Source organism: Phyllostomus hastatus, unplaced genomic scaffold (genome assembly GCF_019186645.2).
Source record: "Phyllostomus hastatus isolate PE091 unplaced genomic scaffold, TTU_PhHast_1.1 phas_contig_34, whole genome shotgun sequence".
Classification (NCBI taxonomy): Eukaryota; Metazoa; Chordata; class Mammalia; order Chiroptera; family Phyllostomidae; genus Phyllostomus; species Phyllostomus hastatus.
In genome coordinates this window covers 26,838,381-26,851,303 of record NW_025333857.1, presented here as the reverse complement: position 1 = coordinate 26,851,303, position 12,923 = coordinate 26,838,381, and the positions used below count along the sequence as shown (strand labels likewise).

The 12,923-nt window shown below is 40.2% G+C and overlaps 1 protein-coding gene across 2 annotated transcripts in view; it reads left to right on the top strand.

Moving 5' to 3' along the window:
- The window catches only part of VLDLR (very low density lipoprotein receptor), a 32,094-nt gene extending 19,508 nt beyond the window's left edge, over positions 1 to 12,586 (top strand). The window contains exons 6-20 of one of the 2 annotated variants that reach the window (XM_045840490.1): positions 140 to 511; positions 614 to 736; positions 823 to 945; positions 1,389 to 1,508; positions 1,614 to 1,739; positions 2,232 to 2,403; positions 3,004 to 3,222; positions 4,137 to 4,255; positions 4,845 to 4,984; positions 5,317 to 5,458; positions 8,175 to 8,321; positions 9,246 to 9,329; positions 9,708 to 9,788; positions 10,885 to 11,054; positions 11,946 to 12,586. In XM_045840490.1, the coding sequence (XP_045696446.1) occupies positions 140 to 511; positions 614 to 736; positions 823 to 945; positions 1,389 to 1,508; positions 1,614 to 1,739; positions 2,232 to 2,403; positions 3,004 to 3,222; positions 4,137 to 4,255; positions 4,845 to 4,984; positions 5,317 to 5,458; positions 8,175 to 8,321; positions 9,246 to 9,329; positions 9,708 to 9,788; positions 10,885 to 11,054; positions 11,946 to 11,981 (2,174 nt within the window). In that variant the 3' untranslated portion in view covers positions 11,982 to 12,586. The remainder of the gene's footprint in view (positions 1 to 139; positions 512 to 613; positions 737 to 822; positions 946 to 1,388; positions 1,509 to 1,613; positions 1,740 to 2,231; positions 2,404 to 3,003; positions 3,223 to 4,136; positions 4,256 to 4,844; positions 4,985 to 5,316; positions 5,459 to 8,174; positions 8,322 to 9,245; positions 9,330 to 9,707; positions 9,789 to 10,884; positions 11,055 to 11,945) is intronic. The other variant, XM_045840491.1, reaches the window with a different exon arrangement.
- Positions 12,587 to 12,923: the final 337 nt, after the last annotated feature.

The following is a 12,923-nucleotide window of genomic DNA, read 5'->3' as shown; positions in this document are numbered from 1 at the left end:
TATAATTGCACTTTAGCTTTTAAGTTAAGCTAGAAAGTTAGGATTCATGATCAGAGACCTGCAGGTTAGATTTTGGGACAAATGTCTTAAAAGGGCCAGTCCTGATACACTTTCAACGGGGCATCCTCTCTCTCAATAGGCAACATAACATGTAGCTCCAATGAGTTCACGTGCTCCAGTGGCCGCTGCATCTCCCAGAATTTTGTATGCAATGGCCAGGATGACTGTAACGATGGCAGCGATGAGCTCAACTGTGCCCCACCGTCCTGTGGTGCCCATGAGTTCCAGTGCAGCGCCTCCTCCTGCATCCCCATCAGCTGGGTTTGTGATGATGATGCGGACTGCTCAGACCAGTCTGATGAGTCCCTGGAGCAGTGTGGCCGCCAGCCAGCGATCCACACCAAGTGCCCAGCCAGCGAGATCCAGTGTGGCTCCGGCGAGTGCATCCACAAGAAGTGGCGATGTGACGGAGATCCTGACTGCAAGGATGGCAGCGACGAGGTCAACTGTCGTAAGTAGCACCCTTATCACTAGGACATGTTTGATTGTCTTCCATGTATCCACTGGGGACTGGCTGGCTGGCTCTGTTCCACAGTGTCCCCTGCCTTTGTAGCTTCTCGAACCTGCCGACCTGACCAGTTTGAATGTGAGGATGGTAGCTGCATCCATGGCAGCAGGCAGTGTAATGGAATCCGAGACTGTGTTGATGGTTCTGATGAAGTCAACTGCAAAAATGGTAAGGGCCTCTTCTTGTGGGTTTGTCAAGGGATCGCTCTGATCAGACCCACTCATGGAATCTCCCTTCTATGTTTCTCTTTGTAGTCAATCACTGCTTGGGCCCTGGAAAGTTCAAGTGCAGAAGCGGGGAATGCATAGATATCACTAAAGTATGTAACCAGGAACAGGACTGCAGGGACTGGAGTGACGAGCCCCTGAAAGAATGTCGTAAGTGAAAGGGTTGCTTAGGGGACAGAGTTGGGGAGGTTAGTTAGATCTAGCATGGCTAATGCTGTTTGGGCCTCATACAATGTCTGGTTAAACTACTTTTAATGAACTAAGTTCAACTGTTGGACTTACAAGTGAATTTTTATGACTTAAAAGTCCAACCAGTGACAAATTAGTTCATGATTTACCTCCTTAAATGATCAGTAATAGAGAAACTTGACCAAATCCCACTTAGCCAACTGGCCAAGGAGATAGGGTCTATTATTCCCCAAGAACAATCTAAGATGATATCTATAAGACAAATTACTAGATCTTGGAGAAATCATAGGTTTGATGAGACTAACTAGGTAAGTTATCACAGATAGCCTGGATTTTAAATGTTAATAGGGCAAATACCAATTTGAAATAAGTTGTCAAGTAGCTCGACTACATTTTTATTTCAGATGTAAATGAATGCTTGGTTAATAATGGTGGATGTTCCCATATCTGCAGAGACCTAGTAATAGGCTACGAATGCGACTGTGCAGCCGGGTTTGAACTGATAGATAGGAAAACCTGCGGAGGTGAGTCAAAGAAGAGAACTTGAGCCCTGGGGGGTGATGGGGAAGGACCATGTATCTCTGAAGGTTATTTAGTAACAGCATGGCTAATTTTGATTTCCCTCCTAGATATTGATGAATGCCAAAATCCAGGAATCTGCAGCCAAATTTGTATCAACTTAAAAGGCGGTTACAAATGTGAATGTAGTCGTGGCTATCAAATGGATCTTGCCACTGGCGTGTGCAAGGCAGTAGGTAAATGGACTTGGACTGGTGTTGCTCTGGTACCTTTATGAGTAAGTGCTTGTGAAAGGTACAACCAATGACTACAACAGCCAAACTAAATATGAAATTTAAATAGTACTTGAGAATGATGCTACTAATCAGTGCAGTATAATAGGTTAAATGAGATCATTTCCCCAGACTCCTGCCTTGGTCAATTGTTTTTGTACGTGATACCATGAATACCTACCAGGTTTGCTTAGTTTCTGCTTCCAAAACTTGACTGCAATTCAAATAAGTAACTTACTTATCACCAGCCTATGTTGAACGCTGAGACCTCAGAACTGCCTTCTTAAACAGTGGGAAGCACTTGCAGGTCCCAGGGGCACAGACTTGGGCAAGAGTGCTCCTCAGGTGCTCAGCAGTGGCTTCACTTTTTAAGTGCTCCTCTGTTAGGAGGAAGAAACTTAGTAGGACCTTGCCTTCTTACAGCAAAACTAAATAAACATGACTTGTATCTTGCAGGCAAAGAACCAAGTCTGATCTTCACAAATCGAAGGGACATCAGGAAGATTGGCTTAGAGAGGAAAGAATATATCCAACTAGTTGAGCAGCTGAGAAACACAGTGGCTCTCGATGCTGACATTGCTGCTCAGAAACTGTTCTGGGCTGATCTAAGCCAAAAGGCCATCTTCAGGTAACTCTCAGTTCCATTCTTGGTATCTTGGCCTAAGTCATTGTCACTTGGCCTTTGGGAAGGTTTGGAGGAATTTCTCTTGTCTCAATCTAGCATCTTAATTAGCTGGAAATAGTAAGTCTAAATACTGATTCCTTAGCTTTTAAATTACTATCAGTATCTCATTAGAAATTAACACTTACCTATGAAGTAAAAGATGGCTACAGCTATAAGATTATAAAAGATGACATCTTAATTTCTTCTATTTTCTCCCTTTTCTCTACAGTTAATTGAGAATTGTTTGTGGTTGCTATAATAAGAAATGGTAGTGCAGCTTTATATTAATGGGAACTATAGAAACTCAGATGATGGCTGCTGAAACTAATAGCTTCACTTAGAAGTGTGTGGTTCTTGCCTATAAACTACATACAGCAACTAGATAACCTACATTATCATTAATTTAGTATCAGTAAACAGCGTGGGTAAATAATTTGAGCGGTGAGTGGTGTTACTAGAGTTCTTTCGGAACCAAGTTGTTGCCCATTTTGTAAGCAGAAAGTCCATTCTCCAGGCTCTGATGGTGTCAAACTCTTAAATGTCTTGTGACCTATTCTGTTTCAGTGCCTCAATTGATGACAAGGTTGGTAGACATGTTAAAATGATCGACAATGTCTATAATCCTGCAGCCATTGCTGTTGATTGGGTGTACAAGACCATCTACTGGACTGACGCGGCTTCTAAGACTATTTCAGTAGCTACCCTAGATGGAACCAAGAGGAAGTTCCTGTTTAACTCTGACTTGCGAGAGCCTGCCTCCATAGCTGTGGACCCCTTGTCCGGGTTTGTATTCTGTGCTTTTCACCATGTAGCCTTTTGGATGCTGCCTGCACAGGCCAGGAGCTTTCCTCATGCCTGCAGTAGAATTGAAATACCAAGACATATCAGCTGCCCACAAGAAAGAATTGGCTTGTTCAAGATGTCATGGTGCCACGACTGTGCGACACCAGGAGGGCCTCAGCCATAGGACAGGACTTCCCAGGGCAGTATGACTGCTGGCTGACATTACAGAAACAATGTTTCTGATTTGATATACACCAAAAGGTGTATATGAACCCTTGTACTCACCCCACTTCTACACAATTGATTTTTAATTTTTGTCCAAATGCTTTGTCAGGTTAGTTCTGGCTGATCAAACCTAAGCATTAGCATGAGTCATGAGGATTTTGGTAACCATGTTATCTCACGGCTTTCCTCTAAATGTACATGTTGTCCCAAAGTCCAGTTGAAATCAACAGACCCCTCCAGAAACATTCCACTGAGAGGTTTCCTAAATTGCTGCTAAGTAAAACACACACACACACACACACACACACACACACACACACACCAGCTAAGGAGGCTAAGCATGCAGTAATCAGAATTGTACCCATGCAACCTCGCTAGCACACAATCAGCTACCCCTACTATAACCCTTAACAGATAACCATCTCCACTCCTCTGAAAGAACTGACTTTTTTAGAACAAAATGGTATAACCTGTGACTTTTGGCTGACTTAAATACATTCATATAGTCAATGAGCTTGTAGTCTTACTGTTAGCTTTCGTTTATGCAGAACACACTTTAGCCTGAAGTGTTACTATTTGTCATAATCAATCTCTAGAGTTTTCTGTTCACTATTCGAACACTTTTCCTAATCTACATCTTTATTTTTTTCTAAACCATTGAGGCTTATTTCTAATTTAATTCTTCCCAGATTTGTTTACTGGTCAGACTGGGGAGAACCAGCTAAAATAGAAAAAGCAGGAATGAATGGATTTGATAGACGGCCGCTGGTGACAGTGGATATCCAATGGCCTAACGGAATTACACTTGGTATGTATGTTCTTCCTACACTGACCACCAACTCAACAGTCCACAGTTTTAACGTATCTCCACAATTAATTCTGGACTACAACAGACAACTCAATAGCAGTGATTTTGGGTGAAAAAAACTAAGCAATACAAACAGCATGATGTATTTAAATTACCTACTCCATAGTTACTAGCTTTTATTTCCATTTGGGCCTAATATGTGACACAAATTCAGTGAATCTCAGGCCTTGGGAATTGTAACCCTAAATCCTCCTGGCCTAGGTGCCTGAGCATTTCCTAAATTGCAGGCTTCTAATAGTTTTCTTCCGGCTCCCAAGGGGAGAACCACAAAATGCTAGCCTTTTTAAAAACTTCTGTCATGGGAATAACGTTTTTCAAGTCAGTTACTTTGAGAATCTTAGGTACCCCTTTAGTTTCCCAAAATGAATGTATAGCTTTGGCATGCTGCTTCGCAAGATTCATGGGATCCCATTAAGAATCCCTGCTGGAGAAGAAACCATGAAAGTTGAATATTGGATTCCTTACATATTTTAAATGGAAGCTAAAGCAATACTGCCTTACTATACAATGAAATTCTTTTCCTGCCTAGACCTTATAAAGAGCCGTCTCTATTGGCTTGATTCCAAGTTGCACATGTTATCCAGTGTGGACTTGAATGGCCAAGATCGTAGGATAGTGCTGAAGTCTGTGGAGTTCCTAGCTCATCCTCTTGCACTAACGATATTTGAGGTAAGACACATGCCTCACATCTAAGTGTATACCTTTGAGTTACTGTGGCACCATGGGAAGAAAGTATAGGCATGGGGGAAGGAGGGAAGGGCAGAGGAGCAACTCTTGAGAAGCTGCTTTTACTTAAAATCTGGGGGCCAAGTTAGATACTGATTCCTTATAGCACTTTAAAGAACCTGAACTTGCTTCTCTTACAGTTTGACATCCAGTATCACAGACCATCCTTAAATAAACTTGGCCCGTTAAATTTCCAGTAAATAATAATGACCTTAGTTAGATGGTGACTTGTGTTACTCCTACATGTACATGCTAATTTGGGGGTTCTGTTTTAGGATCGTGTCTACTGGATAGACGGGGAAAATGAAGCAGTCTATGGTGCCAATAAATTCACTGGGTCGGAGCTGGCCACTCTAGTTAACAACCTTAATGATGCCCAAGACATCATTGTTTATCATGAACTTGTACAGCCATCAGGTAACCTGGGGAAGCAGGGCCCTTCATGGCTACTTTAAGGGCAGGAACATGACCCAGTACCTGCTGGGTATCAGTAGCTCCTTAGATATTCAACTTGCTCTAAAATGGAACTTTTTGCTTCTGTGCTCTACCAAACACTTCCAAGTTGGTGTTTGGTATATTTTCTTAATGACTTCCTAGTGAAAGAGCTTCAGAATCTCAGCTCTCATCTTCCCTCCCAGCCCTTCATGTTCAGTCTTTTATTTCCGTCTTTTCCCTATCCCCGTGTCCTTCATTCCTCTTGCGAAGACTATGGCACTAGCCTCCAAAGTAGACATAGACTTTCCCTTCCTCCACCCCACATGATACATTTTACAGGATTGTGTAGATGCTCAAACACTTGTGCTCATATTATCTCCTGCTCAAAATATTTGACTGGTTTTATCTAAATGAAACCCTTCACATCAAGCTAAAAAGTTTTTGCACAGAGAAGGAAACTCTCAATAAGACAAAAAGACAACCTACTGAATGGGAGAAAATACTTGCAAATGATACATCCAATAGGGGTTACTATCCAAAGTACCTAAAGAACTCGTACAACTTAACACACAAAAACCAATCAACCCAATTAAAAAATGAACAAAGAACTGAATAGAAACTTCTCCCTGGACAACATGCAAATGGCCAACAGACATGAAAAAATGCTCAGCATCAGTGATCATTAGGGAAATTCAAGTTAAAACCACAACAAGATGTCACCTCACACCTGTCAGAATGGCTGTCTTCAGTAAATCAACAAACAGCTGTTGGCAAGGATGTGAAGAAAAGGGAACCCCTGTGTACTGTTGGTGGGATTGTAAATTAGTACAGCCATATGAAAAACAGTATAGAGATTCCTCAAAAATGAAAAATAGAACTGCCATTTGATCCAGCAATTGCACTTCTGGGTATTTACTGAAGGAAAACAAAAACACTGATTCAAAAGGATATATGCATTACTAGTAGTAGCCAAGATATGGAAGCAACCTAGATGTCCAACAATAGATGAATGGATAAAGAATATGAGATATATATATACATACACACACAAACATAAAATATATACATATATACACAGACACAATGGAATATGATTCAGCAATAAATAAGAATGAAATCTTGCCATTTGTGACAACATGGATGGATCTAGAGGGTATTATGCAAAGTAAAATAAGTCAGACAGAGAAAGACAAATACCATACAATTTCACCTATATGTGGAACCTAAAAAGCAAAATGAATGAATAAAGAGAAACAGACCCATAGATATAGAAGAGAACAAGCAAATGGTTGCCAAAGGAGAGGGGATAAGGGATGGGAATAATTTTTTTTTAAAAAATCTATTTTGTGACAGGTACACTTTTAGGCCCTGGAGATATAAGGTTGTAAAAGACTGTGCTTTGGAATCCATAGAATAGAATGCTCACAATTGCTCAAGAGCCCTAAAGCACATTCATTTACAAGAGAGAGAGAGAACATAGCAGTAAATCTTCATGACCTTGGGTTAATGGTTTCTAATATATTATACCAAAAGCAGAAATGACAGATGAAATAGTTAAATAGAACTTCATCAGAATTTTTTTTTAATTTTGTGATTCAAAGTGCTATCAAAAAGGTAAAAAGGCAACCCAAGAATGGGAGAACATATTTGCAAATCATAGAGCCAAAAAGAATCTGTTACCCAGAATATATAAAGGACTCTTACAACTCAAAAATGTTTTAAAATATTCTATTTTAAAATGAGTAAATGATTTGAATAGATATTTCTCCAAAGAAACTGTGCATGTCCAATAAGTACATGAAAAGGTGTTCAAAACCTTTAGTCATTAGGAAAAAAATGACTAAGCCACAATGAGTACACTTCACAAATCTTAATATTGCTAAATGAAAAAAGAGTTTGAAAAGACCACATACAGTATAGCTACATTTGTATGACACCTTGGAAAAGGGAAAATTGTAGAAATAGTAAACAGAGTAGTGGTTACCAGGGGCTGGAGAGAGGAAGGCTGACTAGGTGAAGGGAAAATGTGTGTGTAGTAGGTGAGGGGAGTATATGTAATGTATGAAAATGAATGAATGAATGAAACTCTTAAACCTCTATGTAGCTGGGTTCCTTCCACTTTTTGGGAACAAGTTAAGACAAAGCCAGGAGGACATGCTTATCTCTTTCCTCTGAGCCTTACTATAAGCTTTGGACCAATAGTGAGTGCCACACCTGGTCACTCACGTCCATTCTCCACCTGCTCCCACACCACCTGTCTGTTTAAAGCATCACACTTGTTCTACTTCCAAGAAGTTTTTCTGGATTTGTGGTGTCCTTAGAGCATGCTGCCTGTACCCTCATATTTACTCTTCGTTGGTATCATTTTTTGTTAATTTTTAGAGAAAGAAAAGAAGAGACTAGAGAGAGAGAAAGAGAGAAACATTTGTTGTTCCATTTATTATGCACTCACTGGTTTATTGTTGTATGTGCCCTGACCGGGATCAAACCCACAACCTTGGTATATCAGGATGATGCTCTAACCATCTGAGCTACCTGGCCAGGGCCCATTGGTATTGGTTTAATTTGAAGGTTTAACAGAGTAGACAAGTTTAAGCTCCTTGGGGACAAGGGCTCATTCGTCTTCAGCATGTAAAACAGGACGTCATGTGTATAACAGGCACTGGTGTATTTATAAAGGGCTTTTGTTTCCAATTAGGTAAAAATTGGTGTGAAGAAGACATGGAGAATGGAGGATGTGAATATCTATGCCTGCCAGCACCACAGATTAATGATCACTCTCCAAAATATACTTGTTCCTGTCCCAACGGGTACAATCTAGAGGAAAATGGCCAGGAGTGCCGAAGTAAGGCTTTTCACTTTTCAGCAAAGGCAGGACATACAACAGGCAATAGAATTAAGACATGAACTATAAAAACTAGCCTGGTTTTAAAAATTCTATTTTAACTAACTCTGGGAATAGATTTGAGAATATACCTGGGACTGTCGCATACCAGTGTTGACATCATTACTTTGGAATTGACTTTGAACTCATTCCAACATTAGATGAGTCTATAGATGACACTTTAGTCGAAGCATTAATGTGCCTCATACAGATTTGTGCCCATCAGTCCCATAACAGCACTGAGCTAGCCAACTTGCAGAGAACAGAACAAAGCCTTAACATGTTGCTCCAAAGAGAGAGGCCTGAAATTATGCTTAAAGAAGGTTATGGTTACAGGAAACCTCATGGCCCCAGTGGGTGGCACTATCTTAAACCCACACTTTAAATTGCATTTTAGTCGTCTGTGCTTAGCTTTTGATTAAGTGGCAAATTAAACTCACATGTTGTGAGCAAGGAACTCCTATTATGTGGTTTTTATTAGTTTAATACTTAGTCCCTGCAGAGACTAGCTCAGTTGACTGAGAAAGTAGTTGCAAGACAATCTGGCAGTAAGAGTAGCATGCCTGGTAGTCTGTTTTCAAGAGCATTTCTTGTAACTTTCAGGAGCCTAGACATTGCTTAGAGGGGTCGTGAAGTGTGGCTGTGCATCTTTTTGAATTGTCAAATTTCAAATGCTCACTCTTCTGCCCAAAGTCTCACGTGTCTGGTTTGCCTGAAGACTGCTGTTTCTCCTAGTTTTGATACATTCACCATGCAGCTTAGTTTAGCAGTGGTTTGTCTATTTCCCATGGTGTTAAAATAACTCATCACAGGGCCTATCTGGGCTAAACAGCTAGCTACTCTGGAACCTTGGCATTAACCAGGTTCTTGGTTTTTATAATTCAGGTACTGCAACTACTGTGACTTACAATGAGACAAAAGAAAGCAACACAACAGAAATTTCTCCAACTAGTGGACTAGTTCCTGGAGGTATTGGGTTCAGTACTACAAACTGTTAATCTCAACTAACAGCCACACTCTTTGTATCTATTGCTTAAATAATTAATACAGCCTTTAACCACTAGTTCTGCCTCAATTGGTAACCTACACTTAAGCTCCAAAGACTAAGAACCTGCAAATCTTAGCCTGACCTGACTTACTAAGGTTTGTGTTAGAGAATTTTATTGAAATGGCTATTGCCGCATGTGACTTTGAAATACTTCTAGATCAGTCATTGCTGGTATACAATTGCAGTAGATACTGGACATTAACGATGGATGCAGGGGCATTGGGTTCTCTACCAGATGCATACATTTCTAAGTCTGAATTTAGGATCCTTCTAAACTGACTCTCTTTGTTCCCCTATAGGGATCAATGTGACCACAGCGATATCAGAGGTCAGTGTTCCCCCCAAAGGGACTTCCGCTGCGTGGGCCATCCTTCCCCTCTGTAAGTAAATTCTTTATATACCTGGATCCCACGAACTTCTTAGAGACCAGATGGGCATTTCTAGTTCATCTAGAGACACCCCTCCCATGGTCCCTTGTTCTCTCACAGCACTCGTGACACTGAGTTACACTGGCTCCCTCCCCAACAGGGCACACTGAGGTGACAGTCCATACCTTTCTCTTCGGTGGTATCCTTCTCACAGTGACTGGCAGTGATAAATGCCCAGCTATTACATCATAGGTGCTTATTGCTTTCTACTTCCAAGTGGCTGGTCTGGCTTATCCCCTTTCACAGTAAGTCACTTTCAGTGAAGAACACTGTTCTACTCCCCATTAAAATATGTATATTGCTTCATACAGAGGAGATACACAATGCTTAAATGCTTTCTTGAGGAAATATAGGACTTGCAGAGAGTACCGTATTTTCGGACTAAAAGACACATCCCCCTCCGCAATTTGGGAGGAATAATGGTTGTTAATGCTGCTGTTGAGTTCTGTTTATATTTACATTGGTGAAATATTATGTTATTTATGTTATTAAATATTTTACCACATTTTTTGCTTCCAAAATTTTTTTCCTATTTTCCTCCTTTAAAACTTAGGTGAGTCTTATGGTCTGAAAATACAGTAAATTAAAAATAGTTAGTCATTTTCAAACCCAGGGAGAAGAGCCTTTAAAGCTACTATTGGACATGTAAATTCTAAGGCATTATGCTATCATGGCTTTTTAATCCTAAATTACTGGATTCCAAGCTTAGCTGTCACACTAGGAGGACCACTTGAAGAGCTCTCCACAAGCATCTGCAATTTTAATTCAGCCAGCATGGGGAGGGGCCCAGAACACTGCCCTCACCCAGATGGGTGTGTAGAGCTCAGCGCCACTCCATAGAATAACACTTCATCACTGGTCTGAACTTGTTTCAAGTTCCTGGCTCATTTATATTCTAACTTATAGTCATCCCAGTTTCAGAAAACATGAAACTTTTATGAACGTCAATTATCACGGACTCATGAACATGATCTTTTTTCTGTGTGAGCAGATCTTTTTTCTTTTTTTGAGAGCAGACCTTGCTTAGTTACCTTCTACCTTCTTTCAGTGCTCTTAGCGATGGCAGCAGTAGGTGGCTACTTGATGTGGCGGAACTGGCAACACAAGAACATGAAAAGCATGAACTTTGACAATCCCGTGTACTTGAAGACCACTGAAGAGGACCTGTCAATAGACATTGGCAGACACAGTGCTTCTGTTGGACACACGTACCCAGCGGTAAGTCAGCTTTGTGTCTTTTATGCTGTAGTTTGCAGGAAGGCTATTTGGAAAGGAGACTTCAAACTCAAGCTATGGCTGCCTGGGTTAGGAAGAGTGAGTGGATCATGGACCCACCAAATACTTCATCTACTGGAGATTAGACAGTTCAGCCTGTGAGAACACGAGTCAGTCAGTTGATAAGCATCTGCCCTGTATAGAACAATAAGTAAAATCAACTTCAGGTTATCACTATACCATTTGAGATATTTTTGGTTATAGGAACCACATATAAATATTCGCATGAACCAAGTAGCTCCTTTTTGAATGGTTTAATCAGATGTCTACTGGATACTTAAAAGTAAATTAGCATATTATACATAGGGACGTTGTCTTAAAGGCAGTGTAGTGAGCAAGATTCTTTGGGCTAAAATTACCAAATGCTTGGAAGTGTCCGATCCCACCTAGCATAGCTAGCTTTTCTTCAGCAGTAGAGTCAGTCACTTGTTCTTTAGCTGAAACCCAAATGGAGTTTTTGGCCTTCACTTAGTGAACAATCTGGAAAAAACAAGTGCTGAGCACTCTGTCTCAAGCTCTCTGGTAAAACAAAGGGTGGTAACCAATTCATAGCACCCATGTGTCTTTGCATATTTTTCTCCAGGACTTTAGATTATTAAATAGAACAAGCAGAATCAGTCACACCCTTTCCTCTCTCTGCCAAGTAGATACAGACAATTAAATTCAAGTTAAAATACATGAGTGACACAACTCAATGCTGTTTTGGATCTGACTTCCCTTCTATGCACCTTTGATTTCTAAATGACCAAATCAAAAGTAAGGTCCATTTTAGACACTAGAGCAGCCACCAATGAGTGATCACCAGCTCACTCCGTATTTTTTTCTTTTCCACAGATATCAATTGTAAGCACAGATGATGATCTAGCTTGACTTCTGAGACAAGTCTCTACCTTGAAAGTCTAAACCAATAATACCCCAACTTGGAATGGTAACCGAGCCAGCAGCTGAAGTCTCTTTCTTCCTCCAGCCTGGAAGAATATCAGGATTATCTTTGTGTGGATCAAGCTTGTGTACTTGATCATTTTTATATGACTTTGGTAAATATTCCTGTCCACATTCTGCTTCAGCTTTGGATGTGGTTACCTGTAGCCCTTGAATTTCCAGACAGTATTGCCATCTCTGGCCAAATATGCACTTTCCCTAGAAAGCCATATTCCAGCAATGAACCTTGTGCTATAGTGTATACCACCTGTACATACATTGTATAGGCCATCTGTAAATATCCCAGAGAACAATCACTATTCTTAAGCACTTTGAAAATATTTCTATGTAAATTATTGTAAACTTTTTCAATGGTTGGGACAATGGCAATAGGATAAAACGGGTTATTAAGATGAAATTGCCAAAAAATTTGTAAACTAATTTTTTACCTGTGAATGAAATCTTTGACCTCAATGGAGGTTTGCAAAGACTGAGTGTTCAAACTACTGTACATTTTTTTCAAGTGCTACAAAAATTAAACTAAGCAGCTTAACCATGGTTTGTGCCTATTCCTCCAGGAAAAACTGTCAACAGGCTGAGTAGTATCAAACGTCCTAAGTAAATACCTGAGCTATAGATCTGGATGTTGTATAACCAAGCCTATGATTTTGCTAGTTGTTAAAGTAACCAAACACTAAAAGGACAAGGTACCAATTAATATTTCTTCTCCAAATATTTATTTTCTTAAAAAACAAAAACAGGGTAGCCTGTACCTAGAATTCCTCTTGCTCAGAGAAATGTTTCTTTTCTCATTAATTTGTTTTCTGATCTAGAAACATATGTTAAGATTTCTATTAATTCTACTGCATCATACTGAAATCTCAGTTCTCC